This window comes from Betta splendens, chromosome 10, assembly GCF_900634795.4.
Source record: "Betta splendens chromosome 10, fBetSpl5.4, whole genome shotgun sequence".
In the NCBI taxonomy this organism is placed as follows: domain Eukaryota; kingdom Metazoa; phylum Chordata; class Actinopteri; order Anabantiformes; family Osphronemidae; genus Betta; species Betta splendens.
In genome coordinates this window covers 16,033,870-16,052,905 of record NC_040890.2, presented here as the reverse complement: position 1 = coordinate 16,052,905, position 19,036 = coordinate 16,033,870, and the positions used below count along the sequence as shown (strand labels likewise).

The window sequence follows — 19,036 nt, the reverse complement described above, 5'->3', positions numbered from 1 at the left end:
AGATGTGGCTGTGGTCTTGCTGCTACAGGGGAACAACATACAATATAGACCTGAATCTCTATTATTTCCCAGTTCCCAGTATTTTGATGTGATTTTTAGAAATGATCCAATAAGAAACAATAATAGTGTGTTATTAATAAATGTTTGTTGTGATTATTGTGTAAAGAGGGAGATGTGAAAGATATGTGTCCATCATATCGTTCACATCTCCCTCAAATGTCATACGTTTTTAAGATGTTCAGAACTATAATTGAGAAACTGTTTTAAATAAACCAATTTTAAATCATTCATCATCATCATCATTTGTTTTAGGATGCCCCAACATGTCAGCTTTGGCGTCAGGCGGTTTTGTTTTTTCAACGAGACGGTTTTTGGCTAAATAAATCATTGTATCTTTGATTATTGCTAACATTGTGGGTCTCAGTGTGAGTCAAAACACGACCGCAATCCTTCACGAGTTACAGAAGTTTTACGATGTTGCGCTACAAATGCTCTTGGGTGTTTTATTGTGAAAATCCGCTAACTATTTAATTTTCATTTAACACATAAAAAATAATCGCAGTTTATGCACGGACCATAAATTTATAATTGAGTTAAATAGGAAAACAGTAGTGCAGTATAGAGTAACAGTATACAGTGATGGGGGTAAAAAATAATATGCATTACTCGAGTTAGCGCATAAAGTCGTATCTTATCATTAAACAAAAAAGAAAATGACACAGGGGGCGGTTGGACCAGTTGGGGGGGGTCGTCTTCTTTCTCTTGTTTTTAATTGGCAGTTTGCGGTCTACAATTTGCGCCCTACCGCCACCTTCTGGCTTGTCTGTGGAATGGCTATTTTCTACATACGTAGCAGTTGGGCTTGTCCAATGATGTGACGTCTCTCGTCTCGAGTGTGACCAATCGAAATCTTTGGTTTGTAGACCATCGACCAATCACGTTCGTGTATACGGGCGTTTGAAAACTTTGGCGGCTCGGGGTAGTTCAAAATAAAAAGACTGGGCTTTACACCATAGAAACTTAGCACGCAGGTCCATTACGACAATGCAGGTGAGTTGTTGTTTATTCGTTTATATCGAAATGAGCCTTTAGCAAGATTTGCCGGTGTTTGTTGGCTCTCCCGTTCCCTTTCAACGTAATATAGTTTAGCAAGCTAAATTCAGGTAGCTAGCATTTTAGTTTGCTAGCAATCCTCCAAAGCTAACGTTGCAGCACCATCACACGTTAGCTTGATTTAAAAGTCAAGGGGTTAAAAGGGGTAAAAGGGTTTAACGTTACCGTAACACTGAATGAAACATACAACGCTTTAGAAAAAAGGTTGCTTAGTATTTATTTTCATAGACATCGCTATCTGATACCGACACCGGTGTTCTGACAAACACAGGATTTGCACTGACAAGCTATAGGCCCTCTGTACTGTGTCAAACTGTTATCATCAGAGGCATCGGTAGATGTGCAAATATAAAGATTGGGTAAATCAGTTTTACCAATTCAGCAGAACGCTTTTTCAACATCATGCTGGTCAAAAATGACTAATATCTCTTTGAGTATGTAGGACATACAGTAGCGTAGATTTTATCGAAGTTCATGTGAGCTGTGTATTTATTTCCTCACAGAATAAGGAAAATTATGAGCCCAGAAGCTTCCTAAGACCGGTAAGAACTAATAATTATAAAACGTATGTCTAGGTGTGTTGAATTTATTCTGTGCAGAATGTTGCCTGATGTATTTCTGTTTTTTCTTTTTTCTTTTCTCTGATTAGTTTGCAACCCCCAGCATGGTTGCAGGTCCGCAGCGTGTTCAAGTAAAGCCACGAACAGAAACAGACACAAATGTCATCACAGGTAAAACGTACCCTCCTCACTTACACAATTCACATCTTGGTGCATTTGTATAATTTACAAAAGTGAATACACTGTACTTTTCAGGCCCTGGCAGAGAATGTGTGTCAGCCTCAAGTTCAGCTCCAAAGTAAGTATACTTACTGACACCTCTTCAGTTATGAATTAGGTTCTATTATGCCTTATGTGTCTAATGGCTCTTTTCTGTCTTTTGTTGTCAGGAAAATTTCTATTGATGACTTTGACATTGGTCGACCACTAGGGAAGGGCAAGTTTGGCAATGTCTACCTTGCAAGAGTCAAGAAGCTCCAGGCTATCGTGGCACTAAAAGTGATGTTCAAATCACAGATTGAGAAGGAAAGTGTGGAGCATCAGCTGAGGAGAGAGATTGAGATTCAAGCCCATCTCAAGTTAGTATTCTAGTTAAGATAAAATTTATTTATATAACATTCATAACAACTTTTTTAATAAGTTGCACAGAAATAGGATTATTTTCAGACTATTAGCAGGCAGACTACTCTGGCTTTTCTTAAGGAGAAACTATCCTCAATAACATTTTATAACTTTATCTATTAGTCACACTTTTTTCTGCATACTACTGGACACACACTCTTAATGGGCTGCCTTAAGATAAACATTACTTTGTTTTTTATCTCAGGCATCCCAATATCTTGCGCTTCTTCAATTACTTTCATGACCGTAAGAGAGTGTTCTTGGTGCTTGAGTACGCCCCACGTGGTGAAATGTACAAGGAACTGCAAAGATGTGGGAGATTTGATGACCAGCGTACTGCCACAGTAAGAGCTGAACTAAGATTGTAAAATTGTTGACATGGATGGGGTGACTAGACTTCCCTTCTTTGCTTGTATTCTGTTATAATATTATAATTACCTGCTAATGTTTTTGCAGTACATGGAGGAGATATCTGATGCATTATTGTATTGCCACGAGAAAAAAGTCATTCATCGTGACATCAAGCCAGAGAATCTCCTTCTGGGTTATCGTGGAGAACTCAAAATTGCTGACTTTGGTTGGTCAGTCCATGCTCCTTCGCTAAGGTGAGTGAACTGATTACTATGCTGAGTTCCACACACAACATTTTATGGTGACTTTACATATGAGATATATTGTTGCCTCCCTGCTCAACTTTTTATTTTCAAATTATCCAGACGCCGCACAATGTGTGGTACACTTGACTACCTCCCCCCAGAGATGGTTCAGGGACACACCCACAGTGAGAAAGTGGACCTGTGGTGCATTGGGGTCCTCTGCTATGAATGCTTAGTTGGAAACCCACCTTTTGAAACTGCCTGCCATACAGACACCTATAAAAGAATTACAAAGGTTGGCTGTTTTTCTTTGGGTAGTCACTACTTTTTTATTGTGCATATTTCTAGACTTGTGCAATATTCAAAGTTGTTACTGAGTGGTGGGTTAAATGTAATCGTGATGTTTTCAGGTGGATCTGCAGTTCCCCAGATGTGTCTCAGATGGTGCAAGGGACCTTATCTCCAAGCTACTTCGCCACAACCCCACTGATCGCCTCTCACTACAGATGGTCATCGATCACCCATGGGTGCGAGCCAACTCTCACCGTCTTCTGCCGCCCAGCTGCCCCAGCAAGAAATCCTAATTCCAGCTGGCCAACCTTCTTACCCTGTTCTGTCCTTCACACAACATTCTTGGCTGTAATCTGTTCACTGGAACGGGCTTCCAACTGCCAATATTTTGGCACATTTTATGATGGGCATACCTACTTTTTGTATTGTACAGTTTACTGTCATTTATCTATGGTTAGTATTTCTGTAGATTTGTTTGTTTTTATTGTCACTTTCCAGAAATGTTTTATTAAATGGACACTGCTCTGCTTTGAATCATTTGTATCTTGTGAACTACTGTTAAATCAATAAATATTGTAAATTGGCTATCTGATGTGTTATAATAGATTTTAAAGTGGTTATGTCATTACATCGGGTTAGGATCTAAAGATGTCCTGGGGCCCGTTTCAAGAAGGAGGTTTTGTGGAAACTCTGAGTTTGTTAACCCCGAAATGAGGAAAACTCAGAGTTTTCGGTTTCAGAAAGCGGGGTTACTTAAACCCGTAAAGCGGGGTAAGTTTAAGCCCGTTTCAAGAAGCGAGGTAACCGAAACCCAGAGTCAGTTACTATGGCAACTGACTCTGTGAACCTAACCTGGTCGCGAGCAGGTTTTATTCGGGAAACCCAGGGTTTCCTTCGGTCTCCGCCCCTTTTTAAAGTGAACAGTGTTTAAATACCTCGTTTAGTCGTTCAGTTCATTCATAGATTTCACCTGTTTCCTTCGCGCAGAGACCAAAATGTCCGTTTCTAGAGGATCCTGTAGATGAGGACGCTGTGTTAATTCACACGGCATTGAATTACGCCGCGAGAGGATTTTGACGCCACGAGTTAATTTTCTGTCATATCGCCGTGCATATTTATTTGAGCGGTAACGTTTTTCTCGAGACTCCATACATATATTAATAATCTTATTCACCCATACGTCAAACACATCACCCATCGTGACAGTGCTTTTACATCCGAACAGATTCTTTGTGTTGCGTTACGTTTTTTTTTTTGCAAACGGTAGTTTTCTTTATAACATTGGAGATGCTGAGCACGTTAGTGAAGCCACTGTATGTAGAATAGTTCGACCTCAAGCGCTTTCCTTGACACAAACTCCTTAAAGCCATTAAAGAGGAGTTTCACAGGATTACAGGTATGTGGTAATTAATTTGTTTCATTGAGGCTAATCTGAAAAATGATGATCAGTTAATAATATCTTGCTGTGATCTGAAATAAACTGATAAATGTGCAGGTTCACTGACTACTCTTTCTAATGGTCACTGTAACTGACATTACATTGTTTACATCACCAAGATCATATGTGATGCTGCACATATCATAAACGTGAACTCATGAATATATCGTGAGTCAACCCTAAATAACAGCCTGCACTGTGGTAAGTACATGTATGTCCTATACACTTATTTCAATGCATGCACTCACACTCACAGGAACACTTCTATGCAGCACTAAAGTAATGTGAACTTTCTTCTAGGAGAGATTGACGGCTTTCTGCTGGAGATAGGGGTTAATGCCAGCCCACACTACTGACCCTTCACCCAGAACCTCAAGCAGGCCTCCAGCAGCGCTTTGTCACTGCAGAACAAGAGCCTGGGTGGAAATGACCATAGGCCTGTTGAAAGCACGTCTTCAGTGCCTACGTCACCCCAGGGAAACACCTGAGAGGCCTGTGACATTAATGTGACATGTGTTGTTCTCCACATTATTGCAATTATTAGACAGGAGCAACACCCTGCCCTACAAATACAAGACCCTGAGGAGACTCCTTCCATTACAGTAATCTGCAGAGTGGATGGACAGATTTGCTTTAATGTCTTAATCAACCATCACCACCACCACCAATAAAAGAAACTGAATAGATGTAAATCATAATTTATTTGTTTTTTTTTTCATTTCCTACAAATACAAAGGCAATTGTTAGATTTTATGATTCTTCCAATAATTCATACAATTCACCTTTAACTATACACTCATCTCCAGCTTGTGTTTGGGAATTTCAATTTCTAGATCTGGCTTTTCAATCTTGTGGTACAAGTATAACATTTCCTTGAGATTTAGTTTATACAACTCAATAACCGGTAACTTAAAATACAGAAGATTCATAGTTACATGACATCTTGAAATGACATGTTCCTCATTACTCTTACAGAATTGAACTCTGGCATTTACTGAACATCACTGAACTATGTGCATCTGTGCAGCAGAATGTGACTGACCTCCTCCTGCTGTTCTTCCACACTCTGGGGCAGAGGGGAGATAATAAAGTCACTATACTTGGAGATCAAGTTACATCCTTTAAGCTACGCAATACAAACATCAGAAATCATGTGATGTGTATAAACTGTATTAATATTACACTTTATAATACTGCTTATAATAATTTAAGCTTTATTTAGTAGTATACTTACAACATCCTGGGTTTCTGTTGTGACAGGAGGATTCATATATTACCATCAGAATCTGTTAAGACCAACAAAGAACCCAACCCAGACTCTAAGAAAAGTAAAAGAAACTAAGAAATGGATATATCAAAAGTAGCCTATGTAAAAAATCAAAAATATAGGTAGACTTCTTACATTTTACACATGCACTTGTATCCTGGGGAGTGACGGGTTCTGATGAATTCCTTCAGCCTCAGCCTCTCTCCAGTGTTCAGGGTGAGGCCCTTCTCCTCTGCATGCGTCAGTGCAGGTCCTCCACCAGTTGTTCTAGCCTCTGCCTACTTTCTGTTGGCTGAGTAGAAGTCAAATGTTTAACTGTGTGAAAACATTACAGCCATGTTGAAAATGCTGCTACACTGCTATACTCTGCATGCTATTTAGTTATTTAATATGTCAAATATTGTAAAGTCAGGTAGTCTACACCCATGATATGATGGTGCCTTATACCTGTTTGAATTATGTTTTTACATTTCATTTTTAGCCACGTTCTTCTATGTCTGCAGGATTGCGCCTACATAAAAACTGAAATTAATTTCTTATATTATTACGTGTTTTGGGTAACTTTTAAAAACCTAATTAGATTAATGTAATAATTGCTCTCCATAAAATGCAATGGATTATTGAATTATCATTACTTTACAAATCCCACATCAACCACAACAGGAATTTTAAAAATGCATAGACATAACACTGCACTTTTAATTCATACAAACATCGGTATTTGCAATTACTGAAGTAACGCCTTAGATGAGTGAAAAAGTCCTTACTTTACGAGTGAAAAATAACAACAATACTAAAATTATTAAGTATTTAGTTACGCTGAACACTGTATGATTAAAATGTAAACTTACGCATTGACTCGAGCAGCTATTTTCTTCCAAGCTAATTCTTTCTCTTTCGCCGCTGCAGCCGTGTTGCTTTTTCTATGGATTATAGACTCGTAGTCGCTATATGCTTGGCGTATCATATCCATTTCCGGACGTCTTTTGTTGTCCTGTTGCCATGGTGACTCGTAATATCTTCACTCCATTGATCAGGGCTTTGTATCGTCGCGGTGCACGCGCTTAACTCTGAGTCACACAACTCAGAGTTGCTTAAACCAACTCTTTTCAGCTGTTCTGCAACCGAAAACTCCAGGTTTGCAAACTCAGAGTAGATCAACTCAGAGTTTCGTTTTAAGAGTTTGTTAAACCTCCTTCTTGAAACGGGCCCCAAATTGTTCAGTAAATGAAAGGGAGTGTTTATAATTGTGTTGTGTTAGTGTTATAATATTTATTTTATTTAGTTGTAATATTTAGTTTATTTAGGCAATGCTTCATGTGAGGATGGTTTAATATATTCATACAATATTCTAGTAAATGTAAATAGCTGATAAAGTTATCTTAAGACCTTGTTGAATGATAAGAGTCCAGAAAGAAACTCCTTGTGATACAATGGGAAAGCATTGATAGTGACTTTAGGGAAGAGCTTTTGAAATAACCAGTGAGGGTTTGTGAATAAGGCTTTTTTATCAAGTGACGCTAAACATAATATATAACTTCTACACCGATGACGTGGTAAGGTAAAATTTACAAACCTTTTTAAGTCGAGACTTAGCATGAGGTAGCGTGGCCGAGCGGTCTAAGGCGCTGGATTAAGGCTCCAGTCTCTTCGGGGGCGTGGGTTCGAATCCCACCGCTGCCAATAGTTTTGCACGAGCAAAATCTTTGTCTTCTTGAGTTTTGTCGCTGTTACAATATCAATCGTCAAGAACACTACACGCCCCCTGTATTGTTAGTCGGTATAAATGTGCTTTAGAATAAAATTAGCCCCGTCTTTATACACTTCCGGTTCAGTTAAGCCGTCTTTCTGTTTCCGGTTCAAAGCCGCGTCCAAACTTCACGGACCATAACAAAAGCTGTCGCGTTAGCTGATGTACTGAGAGTTCGTCCACTTCTAATCGCAGGAGTACAAGTGCAGTACCCGGAGACATGGCTGGTTTACCACCGGGGGACCCGCAGCTGGTCTCGATGATTGTCAGCCATTTAAAAACTCAGGGGCTCTTCGACCAGTTCAGGAGGGAATGTCTGGCAGACGTGGACACAAAGGTAACAGTCGACAGAGGTCTTGTGGTTTATTAACCTAATTATCAATCTCTGACCACTGTTTTTTTTTAATTTTTACTTCGTAGCATCCATTTAACAATTATAATTGTCTAAACTGTTACCAGTGCTGTCCCGCTAGCTAACGAAAGCTAACTATTGTAAACACATCTGCATTCTCACTGTAAGATGTCAGTGCAGGTTTAAAACGCGAGCTGCCTCCATGTTTTGGAGGATTGTTGGCCTCAAGTTCCCACTTTGAAAACACGCATTGTTGTTTATTCACCTCCATTCATTTTAGAAACCTATGTTGAATTTCGTTTGGTTGTTGCATTTTGCACGTTTGTAGGTTGGTTAATTCATACAAAAACAATACTCAGCAATGGTACCTGACCTCAGATAATGGTCTGTTTTCCCTTTCAGCCGGCTTACTTGAACCTTAAACAAAGGGTTGACAACTTTGTCTCCAATCATCTTTCTAATCACACATGGAGCCCCCATTTAAACAAGAACCAGCTGAGAAACAACATAAGGCAGCTCGTGCTGCAGTAAGTGGAACCAAAGCAATACGTCCTTTTGTCTGTGCTATGTCTCCACCATTATAGTATTATTAGTTATGTGTATTTGAACCAGTTGAATCTGCTTTTTAGATCTGGGATGCTGGAACAAGGAGTGGACAGGATCGTGGCCCAGGTTGTGGATCCCAAAATAAACCACATCTTCAGGCCACAGGTAGAAAGAGTAGTTCGTGAGTTTCTGTCACCAGGCAGCTGCTCTGAGGAGCCACCAGCCCCACTCGTTCCAATAGAGACCAAACCAGATAGCAGCATTACTGAGCAAGGTGCACACATTTTTGTTGTTCAGATTATGACCGCTTAGCAAAACATGTATTATTTTAATTGAATTAAAACCTGATGTTTTTACATATTTTCATTTGATTACAGCTTCCTCATCTGCCCCAACTATTACTGCATCCAGTGATGCCATGTCCATACTGGATACTATAAATTCTCTCAACCAGAAGGCTAATGTCAAACCCAGCTCAGAAAAGTTGTCCGATGAGCCAATGGAGCTGGAGGAGAGTGAGCAGGACATGGGTGTTGTTGAGGAAGGAGTCTGCCAACTAGAAGATGCAGAGGAAACAAAGATGACATCAGAGCTTGATGTATTAGAAGTGAAGTCAGAGGATGCTCCAGAACTGCGGGAAGTAGTAGTGAAGGAAGAATTAGTAGGAGAGGTGAAGATAGAAGAAGAAGACGAAGAAGAAGGCTCAGGAGATCATGAGCAAAAAATAGATGAAAAAGAAAAGACTACAGGCAAAACTGGAAAATCCTCAGAGGAAAAGCTGGATGACGACCAGCTGAAATCCCCAAATCAGGCTCAGCAGAAAGTCAAAGAGAGGATGAAGGAAGGTGAGCTGCTGAGCCTTCTGTGTAACATAAAATTGATGCCCATAAGCAATAAATCTTTTTTTCTTTTAGATAAAGCTCATTAACTAAGAATTCTTACCTTTTTATTAGCGATAAATAAATATTCAGCTTTAATTTAATATAGATTTAGATTTTAAAAAAGAAGCAAAATCTTGAGAAGTTACCGAGCTGATGTGTCTTGCAGAATACTCCTTGGAGGATTCTGACCTAGAAGGCCTGAGCGACATCACTGTGAGCTCAGTCCACACCAGCGACCTGTCATCTTTTGAAGGGCAAAGTGACGATGAGCAGCTGCTTTCTGACTCTTCTGAAGAAGGAGAACTTCCTCCAGATGGTTCAAACTTTAAACTCTAGCATACATATGTTTTTGTTTAACCTGCAGATCAGTAAAATATAGTTTCTACTGTCAGATGTTTAATTCTAAGCTCTGCGCTGCTTGCTTTTTTTAATGTTTTGGTTTTATTTCGCCAGATGAGACGACCGAAAAGAAACGAGACACAGGAGAAGAAGACAAAGAATCTAAACCTCGCCGGAAAGCCTATGTTCACAAGCCCTTCCTTTACTCTCGTTACTATAGCGACTCAGACGATGAAATCACGGTGGAAGAACGTCGCAGATCTGCAGTAAGTTGTCCATTTAATAATTGGCAGTGTGCAGCATCAAATGCAACCTTTAATTTTGATTGGGCACTTTGTTTCTCATTGTGCTGCTCTTTCCTGACTTATGTTCCTTTAGGCGAAGGACAAGGAAGAAAGGCTGCTAAAGAGACAGCAGAACAGGGAGAGAATGGAAGAAAAGCGCAAACAAAAAGCTGCACAGGCTGAAGAACAAAGTATTTCTTTTTCATGTCTTATCATTTTATCTCCTCTGATGTTCCATTACATACTATTTAAGTGTAGGAGCATGTAAGGTCACATTTTCGTCGAGCATAGCAACCATAATTTCTCTTCTCAGCTTGTCAGTGGCCACACCACAAATATTGAAACAATTATTTTGTTATGATGAACTTGCCTAAATGGTTTCATTAATCTGTAACTGTAGTTGTGGGGGTTCCTTAGTTGTGTTGTGAGATTGTCATAATTGGGGGAAAAAGGCAAACAAATCTATTAAATATGTTTTTAACTTGTTCCTATAATTACACTATGTTTATAGGTCATAAAAAGCAAAAGAAAAGAGACCCTGCTGGGTCGGAGGGCCCCAGAGCCAAGGAGGCTCGCAAAGAACGCAAAGTACTGGAGAAAAAAATGGCTCTTAACAGAAGGAGGAAACTAGATTCAAGGTTTGTTGTCAAAAGCCTATGAAGTAACTTTATATAGGTGCTGTGTAACACACCAAACAGAAATGAAGTGTATAATAAGCTAATTTACCCAACACTCACTATTCAGGAAAGAAGGCGATGTTTCGAGCAAGAAGAAAGGTGACGCGGTTGGAGAGGGTTCCAGGAAAGTGGTAAGTAAAAGCAAGCAAGCAGGAGTAAAATTAACTTCAATTTGTTCCTGGTTTCATGAATTTTAACAATATACATAATATTGTGCTATTTTAATATTAGGAACTGAAATTGACTGCTTCAAAGACCCCACAACCAAAATTCATCAGAAATCTGTCAGAATCTGCAATGTCTGAAGAGAGGCACAGGAGGACGAGTGGCAGTATCTCAGAAGATACAAGTGAACCCAAAAAGTTGTGCGACAAACTACTAACACATTCCTTCATTCTGGACTTGGAACAAGGCTCACAAGAGGCTCTCAAGCAACGATCTGGGAAATTTGACCGACCGTCTCGCAAAGAACTTCATATCAAGGAACGTAAAGAGAAAGAGCGCAGTCTGTCCGATGAGCGTGCTAAAGTTAAACAAAAGCAGGAGAAGAAACCTGAACATCAGGCAGATGATATTCTGCAGAAGGAAGGTGTGAAAACTTCATCTGAAGAAAAGGGCGAGAAGAAACTGAAGATAAAAAGTGAGAAGAAACTTACAGCAAACACAAGAGAAGGAAAACTATCTTCATTTGAAGGCGTTGCTGATGAAGGTCCTAAAGAAGTCAAGAAGATAAGGACTACATCCACAGAGGCTGGTAAAGCAGAGAAGGACAAAGAAAAGGACAAAAGGGAAAAGGATAAGTGCAAAGAGAAACCGAAAGGCGAGAAAACATCTGCTAAAAGTGAATTTAAACCACTGCAGCGCCCAGAATCTGCTGGTTCATCTGAGGATCGTTCTGATATGGATCCAGGTTCTGAGGGCAGCAAGAAGAAACACTCCAAAGAAGTCCTGAAAAGGTCAAAGAGCCACTCTGAGGACAAGCAAGGAGAGAGGACAAAATCTAAAACTGACACTAAAGATACCGAGAAGGAAAAAACTAAAGCAGACCAAGACAGCCAGAAATCGGCAAAGTCCAACTTCGAAATAGAAAAAGATCCAAAAAGGGTTAAACCAACAGAAAAGGGAGCAACTGCGGAGAAAGCTAAATCAAAATCTAAGGAGGAAACAAAGAGTTTGTCTGATAAAAAACTTCAAGGATCAGAGGTCAGAAGTGTGGCTGGTGCAGCTACCAGTAAACCTGAAATGACCAAGGAGAAGAAGAGAGAGAGAAATGCAAAGGAACAACGGAAAGTCTCTGAGGAACCGTCACATGAGAAGTCAGAAGTTAAGAGTGGAAAGAAAAAGGATAAAAACCCAGAAAAGAACAATGAGAGCCAAGAAGAGAGGAAAGAACCCACAGAAGAAAAACTGGAAAGATCTGACAAGTCCTCAAAGTCTTCAGTTTCCTCTTTGAGCCTTGACACAGAAGAGGTGCTTAAGAAACCTCTCCTCCGGGACACGAGCGCAGATTCTGATCCCATCACCACCACTGTCACCACCTCATTCTCAGACGATACCTGTGACGCTCTGAGTGACATCACCCCCGAGCCGCCCGAAGGCGACGCCGACTCACAGCTCTGCGAGGTGCCAGCTCAGGCCGACGCGCTGCTGACGCTCATGGACGTTTGTACCGCGGCAGAAGCGAGACTTGCACCCGCGTGCTTCCGAGAGGACGTGAGCTCGGACAGGGCGCTTGAGGACGCGGATATGAAGATGAAGGAAGCAGCTCTGACTCTGCTCTCCATGGATCCTGACAGCACGGTGGCCTCCAGCTTCATCATTCACAGCACAATGGACGACCCAGGGGAGGATGAAGCTGCTGCCCAACCGATGCAGAGTCCTGCTGCTGAAGAGGAGCAGCATCCGCCCGTGGATGTGGCAGCAGCTGCTGAAACTGAGGTCACAACAATGGAGGCCTCGCCAGCTCCACCTCAACATACTGCTGAGCTTGTTGAAGAAACACCAAACGCTGCAGGTACATGATAACGCTCGAAGTAAGAGCCAAATGTTTCTGGGAGTAAAAAGCTAAATATGTCTTTGCTTTACAGTGGGGACTGAGAACGCAGAGAGGGAAATGGTTGAAACGTTAAAGGTTGACATTTCTGAGACACCTGCTCCACAGGTGATTATGTTCTGGCATTAGTAGAATGAAGATTACTTATTTATAATTATTTATATTACCACTTATTTCAAATGTTACAATATTAAAATGAATAAATATAAATAAAATAAAACGGTCTGTTTTCTCTAAAGGAGCCCCAGAATTCTTTGGAGGAGGATGAATCCAAAAAGGCTGAAATTCTTCCTGAAGCACCGTTAAAAGATGAACCGCCTCCACCAGCAGCTGACAAAGAAGGTTACTGTTTTAGTTCAAATTCTAATTGTGTCTATATCTTTCATCTATGTTTTCTGATATCATTGGTTTTATTTAAAAAACAGCCCCTGAAGCTGTTGTTTTCGAACAAGAAAAGGTCAAAGGAACCACTGAGGAGAATCCTGGATGTGTTGCTTCTAATATAACTGATAAAGACTCAGAAAGGTCCATAGTGTCCGGTAAAGATGGTGAGTGTCTGGAAACTTAATTGTTTAAAAGAATAAGGTTCCTTTTCACGGTACGTTAATGTCTTACCTCATTTTACCATTTAGAGCAAATGGAGCCAGATGTTTCAGACACGAAGATGAGTCCCAAGGTGATTTACACTTCAAATTTCACACATTTAAATTGAATTCCTCCATTTACATTTTATAATGTATTTCTCTCCTGAATCAGCAGACAGAGAATATGGCAGAAGAGAACCTGGCCACCACAGACAACAGTAAGTCTTCATTTTACAAGGATGTGCATCAAAATAAGTGTGTAGCTGTACTATAGGCACATTTTCAACCATAATTCTTTTCACCACTAGGTGAAGCTGAGAGTAAGAAAGTGGAGGAAGAGCTTGTGCCAGCGATGAGTGAGCCACACAGTGTAAGTGTGTAGGCGTTATTCATGTTATAGATATATCAGCGTTTGATCTGATATATCTCCTGGTTACTCGCCTAATGTTTGTTGTTGTACGTTAATAATGTGCGGATCTTAATGCTGTACAGATCGAATGTTCCAGTGTTCCAGACAAGAATGAGGAGACCAAGATCGAAACTAATGTTCCAGACAAGAATGAGGAGATCAGCGAAGCAGAAGCTGACAAGCAGTCAGTAGTGAAACCTATCGGTGAGTTGGGATTTCATTTTAAAGGTTCCCCTCCACCAGACATTATCATTCAAAGTTTGAGAATCTCTTCTTCAGAGACTGGAATTTTCTGCATATTGTAATTTTTGTACATCTGTGTTTATCATCAACCAGCTTCAGGGGAACTGAAACATATTTTGTGTTGTATTGCTGTTCCTTATGTGCTGGTTCATTTACTTTATTTCAGTCTCATAATTTTTTTTTGTTTGGTTCTATTCTCAGAAAGCGTCTCCAGTGCAGACAGTCAAGAAGATGAGATGGGTTCAGAGCTACCAGAACAGGCACGTTCAGTTAAAAATTCTATATGTCATTTCAGCAGATGGATGAAAATGAAGTGTTGCTTATTTTACCTCCCTTTCTCCTCTTGATGTTTCTTGTAGGAAGAGAAGACTGAAGGAAAAAGGAAGCTAAAGCTGTCTAGCCAGAAGTCTGCAGTAGTGAATGAAGAATTCAGTAAGAAACAAAGACCAGTTTTCACAATTCAATGACTAAAAACTAATTTAGATACAATATTATACTTTAATTTCAGATTCCATACAATCAATCAATATGTCATTGAAGTACACGTTTCATTATCTGTGTATTAAATAATAAATGTGTATTTTTTTTTTAAATGCAGCAGGTGATGAGAAAGATGAAAAGGGTAATAATGAGCAACCATCTGCTGAGGTACAATATTTCCCATAGCTGCTCCATTATTGCAGATACATGTTTCATTTGACATCTGTATAACCAAATTCACATTGTTTTGGGCCATTTGTCTTCAGGAAACTGAGAAAACACCCGTTGATGAAGCCAAAACAACACATAGGGGGCGATCACCCAGAACGACGGAGATGTCGGAGAAGGACCAACCTGAGACACTGGATGAGCCTTCGAGCCACAGGGAAAGCCATTCAGGAGCTGCAGCCAAAGAAGACATAGCTGGTAAACTGCTTGAATTGGATTAGTTTAGTAGACTATTTGGTTAGATGTGAATAATTTACCATTTATTGTTAATTATAACGTTAATCATGTGTTAATCATAACAGCTATTCTAATTAATTCACAGCTTTCACATCTAAACTTTAATAAAAAAAATGTTGAAAGGTTTGTGTATTTTGAGTTGTAAATTATGCATCTATACTTCAGATATTGCGTAACATACTAAAAATTCTGTATCCACAGATAATCAGAACGAAGATGAACATAAACAAGTGGACAACTCATCAGGGGAACCAGCAGAGAATGAGGAGGTATGTTTACAAAGGTGCAACATGAACTTAAAATGTAATTATGCTCCATTTATTGCTACAAGCACGTTTTATATTTCCATCTAACAACAATAGGTAGAAATTCATGATTTGTATAAATATATTTTTTACAATATGTAACTATGTGTGGATTTTTTTTTTAGCAAACTAATGAGGAAAGTACCAAAAAAAGTGATGAACGGGGAAGTCAAATCAGTTTGCCGACACCTGTTAAAGAGGACACAGAAGCTGCAGGAATCTCCGAGTCTGAAAACACAGCCGACACACGTATGCTCGTTTTCAATTGATTATATATATATATATATATAAAAATATATAAAAGATAGATAAAAATATATATGTATTTATCTCATTACTGTATAATGAGGGGAAAAAATATTCTAAGCTGTTTTGGAAGAAGGCTAAAAATAGTTTTATTTAATGTATGTATAATGTATAACACGTGCATTTTTAATTACAGCTCAACCCACAGTAAAGAAAAGGTCATCAGACGAAATGGAGGAAACTGTGGAGGTGAGATTTGTTCTGAGAAAACTGACTAAAATGAGATGAGAAGTAGTTTTGTTCAAAATAAGTTTTAATTTGTAGGAAATGAATTTGGCTGTAATTGTTATTTTACAGGAAACACCAGCTGACAAGAAGGCGAAAGACGCTGACATTCAAGAGGAGCAAAGCGAGCAGCCGCCTCAGACAGACAACTGTAAGAAAGCACTGTTACACACCTTTCTTTAAGGATAAAATGAGTCAGGCTCAGCACATTAGTCAAGGCCTAGGCGCCTCATTTTAAAGACTAAACTGAACTTGATGGAGAATTAATTTCATTTTCGGTATGCTACATTTCCAGGTGGTTTGTCTTCAAGTAGCCCATCAGAGGAACAAGAGAATGTGAAAGAGGAGACCAGCATCGAGAAGAAATTAGATGACGTATGCTGGCATTAAATAGTTTTTATCTTGTTTCACTGTAATTTTTTTTTCTTTATTCTCATGAGTATTATTTCTGTTATGGTAACTACTTGGTGCTGTTTTAAATATTTAACTTCTCTATATTCTTTTCCTAGACTGAGGAGGGGCAACAGCACGGGGACCAAGAGGCAACCCCAAAGAGAGTCGTTCGAAGGGGACGGCCCCCGAAGGCAGCAGTCGCTGCCGCAGAGGATCCAGGTAAGGAAATGGTATTTTAAAAGGTTGACAGCTGAAATATGTTTCAGTGAGGAGAACTGAATACTTGACTGAGACACAACTGTAAATCATTTCTTGTAGATAAAAAGGACAAAAAGCTGGAAAAAAAAGAAAGTGAGCAGAATGATGACGAGGAGGAAGAGGATGGAGAGGAAGAAAAAGAAACTACTACCAGAGCTACCACACGCCTGGCTTCTCGTCTGGAGGCTGAAAGGTAAATCAAGCTCACAGTTCTAAATGAATCTACTACAACCTGTTTGCTTGTCAATAAGATTTAAAGAAAAGTGACTTTTGGGCAATGAATTAAAATTTGAGAAGACGGTGGAACATGCAACAAATTCCTCAAGTGACTGCCAGAAGCACTAGACAAAAACCTGCGCAAACTCAGCACAGACACAGCCCTATAAACCCCCTGACACCGCAGTAGCCAGCGCTGATGAATGAACATGTCATTGTTTTAGTGGCGAATGTTTGCACCCTGAAGGCATCGTCACTGTCACGTCCTATTAAATCAAAGCTGGATGATTCGGCACTAAAGCAACAACTGTTGTTTCATATTTGTTTTCATTGCTTCTCAGAAACAAGCCAAGTAAACCATCCACCCGGGCAAGTCGACAGAGCGGTAAAGACGAGACCGCAGCTGGCGCACGGTGAGTTTGTCTCATTGAGGTTCTGAATAACCAATGAGCTTGAAGGGGCCTCCGACCAAAGCTGGCTTTAACCTCGGAGATCTGTAAAAGAGAAAACTTTCCTAAAGGTTTTCCTGTAATTTCAGGATTTTTTTTTTTTCGTTATTAATTCTCAAAATAATAATCTCAAAGTCATTTTGCAATATGAAAGGGAAGCTAAAAGAAGCAAATATATCAACATTAGCTTTGTGTAGGACTGTTGGTCTAAAATATAGAAAAAGAAAAATCAATGTAATTTGGTCAATGAAGCAACGAGAATATGTTTATTTCTTTATCCATAACTTCTCCCTTAAGACCAGAAAATTCATTTGTGTGTGCGTGTGTGTGTGTGTTTTTTTAAGAGATAATTTTCACTTATATTGGAGAGGAAAAACCCTTACTGTTAATTTATTTCACCCATTGCAACTTAAAATGGTCAATCTATAAAATTCAAATGCTTCTATTTATTTTGTGTTGATTATTTATTTGGTAGAAAATGTGTTTGCACATAACCGTTGCTTTATTTTATCATGTTAGTTGCCATGAAAATGTTGAATTCCGGTAAGGAAAGTATTAAATTTTTTTATTTATTTTTTTTTATATCTGCCTCCTACTGTTATTTCTAAGCAGAGGTTTTGGGAACCTTCCAGACCTCAGTCTTTTATTCGTGTACGGGTTACTGCGACACTTTTCACAAATAACTTTTGAATTAACAAAGGCGTATTTTCACAGCATTTAATATGACACTTCAGACAAACTGACTGACGCTTGCTCCTTGTTTGCCTCCTGCAGCGGGACGAGGGGCCAGGCGGCAGCGGCGAAGGGGGGCCGCAAGCGGGAGGCCAGCCCTCCTGCGGTTCGAACGCGGGGAGGACAGAAATCAGAGGAGCCCCCTTCCAAGAGAGCCAAGCGCTGAACCCCCCGACAGCGGCAGCCTCGTTTACCTCACAGGTCTCCCTGCACTCTGTATCCAAACCAGTGCTGTTGTTGGGAGTCAGGGAGCCTCGGCAGGTAAAACCGTTTACTGTGGATATTGAAAAGCTCTGGATAGTTTTAGATCCTCTCCTCTGATGGCTGAGCATAAACCAGGGGATTTATGTAGGAATCCCCCAGAAAACCTGCTGCTGCTTTCTGCCCATATGGTTTAGATCAGACATCATCATTACTCTGCTTATTCAGTAATATCCAGTGAACCAAAGCATTTGAGGCCAATCAAAGGCCTAATGCACAGCCGAGTTGCGCTTTGAGGTAAAGAGGGCGAAGTGAAATTAGCCATCAGTCCATCAGAGTCAGACGCCACTGTCACGCCCATGTTGTCTTTGTGTGTTTCAAAGTCACTGCGAAGTGTTGTTGGTAAATGTTATTATTTAATATTCATTCTATGAATGAAAGACATTTAAAGTTGTAGTTTTTATACTTTTTACTGAGAAATTCTTTTTTTTTTTTATGTATCTGCTCAACTAACGTTTTTATTCACGGACAGGAAAAGCATGATGGAACATGTTTGTATTGACATTTGTAACACCTGCTGCAGATGAAGTCTGTTATGATCATAATCCAGTTACTTGTATAGTTTCTGTGTTAACTGTGTATCATCACTAGATTCCTGTCATCTGTTTTCATATATATAAAAACGTTACAACTCACTGTCTCTTTTATACTCAACATTTTTTTTATCACTTTACGTGGAGATTTATAATTCATATAAATATGCATAGACATTTTTTACTAATTTGTTAACGCAAATTTTAAAAACTGATTCCCTCCATATACTTGCATTATAGTTTGAATAGATCCCTTTTAGCTGAGTTGTCTATCGATCAACACTTTTGGAAGCCTCAATCAATTATTAGAAGCATTGCGCAGAAATGATACGTGTTTTTCTTATTTATTCACCTTTGTGACGTCTCAGCGTTATCGCCGCTCCTCTTTAAACGAATGTGCTGTCTGTAA

At 39.6% G+C, this 19,036-nt stretch overlaps 2 protein-coding genes, 1 long non-coding RNA gene and 1 other non-coding gene across 6 annotated transcripts; 3 read left to right on the top strand and 1 right to left on the bottom strand.

Moving 5' to 3' along the window:
- Positions 1–928: 928 nt before the first annotated feature.
- Positions 929–3,766, top strand: aurkb (aurora kinase B). The gene is made up of 9 exons (XM_029165431.2): positions 929–1,050; positions 1,617–1,655; positions 1,763–1,844; positions 1,929–1,971; positions 2,063–2,251; positions 2,500–2,638; positions 2,751–2,899; positions 3,011–3,185; positions 3,301–3,766. The coding sequence occupies exons 1-9, from the start codon at positions 1,045–1,047 to the stop codon at positions 3,472–3,474; spliced, it is 996 nt and encodes a 331-aa protein (XP_029021264.1). The 5' UTR covers positions 929–1,044; the 3' UTR covers positions 3,475–3,766.
- Positions 3,767–5,045: 1,279 nt separating this feature from the next.
- Positions 5,046–7,695, bottom strand: LOC129604725 (uncharacterized). 2 transcript variants are annotated; one of them, XR_008695889.1, is made up of 5 exons: positions 6,738–7,695; positions 6,334–6,397; positions 6,022–6,178; positions 5,854–5,905; positions 5,046–5,685 (listed from the first exon to the last, which is right to left on the bottom strand). It is a non-coding gene; the product is annotated as an uncharacterized LOC129604725 (long non-coding RNA). The 2 variants fall into 2 exon arrangements; XR_008695888.1 differs by having other exon boundaries at positions 6,334–7,691.
- Positions 7,488–7,569, top strand: trnal-aag (transfer RNA leucine (anticodon AAG)). The gene has a single exon. It is a non-coding gene; the product is annotated as a tRNA-Leu (tRNA).
- A 29-nt stretch (positions 7,696–7,724) lies between the features above and the next one.
- bod1l1 (biorientation of chromosomes in cell division 1-like 1) lies at positions 7,725–18,730 on the top strand. 2 transcript variants are annotated; one of them, XM_029165405.3, is made up of 30 exons: positions 7,725–7,973; positions 8,391–8,515; positions 8,618–8,808; positions 8,912–9,379; positions 9,582–9,731; positions 9,869–10,020; positions 10,133–10,229; positions 10,550–10,676; positions 10,783–10,846; positions 10,947–12,729; positions 12,803–12,876; positions 13,008–13,110; positions 13,194–13,316; positions 13,401–13,444; positions 13,528–13,570; positions 13,661–13,722; positions 13,845–13,965; positions 14,206–14,264; positions 14,364–14,436; positions 14,603–14,652; positions 14,751–14,910; positions 15,151–15,218; positions 15,380–15,503; positions 15,697–15,749; positions 15,858–15,936; positions 16,081–16,160; positions 16,295–16,397; positions 16,497–16,629; positions 16,994–17,065; positions 17,876–18,730. In XM_029165405.3, exons 1-30 carry the CDS (start codon positions 7,857–7,859, stop codon positions 17,997–17,999), a joined length of 5,022 nt encoding a protein of 1,673 aa, XP_029021238.1. In that variant the 5' UTR covers positions 7,725–7,856; the 3' UTR covers positions 18,000–18,730. The 2 variants fall into 2 exon arrangements, with proteins under 2 accessions (XP_029021238.1, XP_029021237.1); XM_029165404.3 differs by having other exon boundaries at positions 13,525–13,570.
- The last annotated feature ends 306 nt before the right edge of the window (positions 18,731–19,036 follow it).

Excerpts from the sequence above, each read along its gene's own strand:
- bod1l1 (XM_029165404.3), top strand. The coding sequence starts at position 7,857 with ATGGCTGGTTTACCACCGGGGGACCCGCAGCTGGTCTCGATGATTGTC. Across the intron at positions 13,966-14,205 it reads GTCAGTAGTGAAACCTATCG|AAAGCGTCTCCAGTGCAGAC; the intron begins GTGAGTTGGGAT and ends TTCTATTCTCAG. Across the intron at positions 14,653-14,750 it reads ATGAGCAACCATCTGCTGAG|GAAACTGAGAAAACACCCGT; the intron begins GTACAATATTTC and ends ATTTGTCTTCAG.
- aurkb (XM_029165431.2), top strand. Across the intron at positions 1,845-1,928 it reads AGACACAAATGTCATCACAG|GCCCTGGCAGAGAATGTGTG; the intron begins GTAAAACGTACC and ends TGTACTTTTCAG. Across the intron at positions 3,186-3,300 it reads CCTATAAAAGAATTACAAAG|GTGGATCTGCAGTTCCCCAG; the intron begins GTTGGCTGTTTT and ends TGATGTTTTCAG.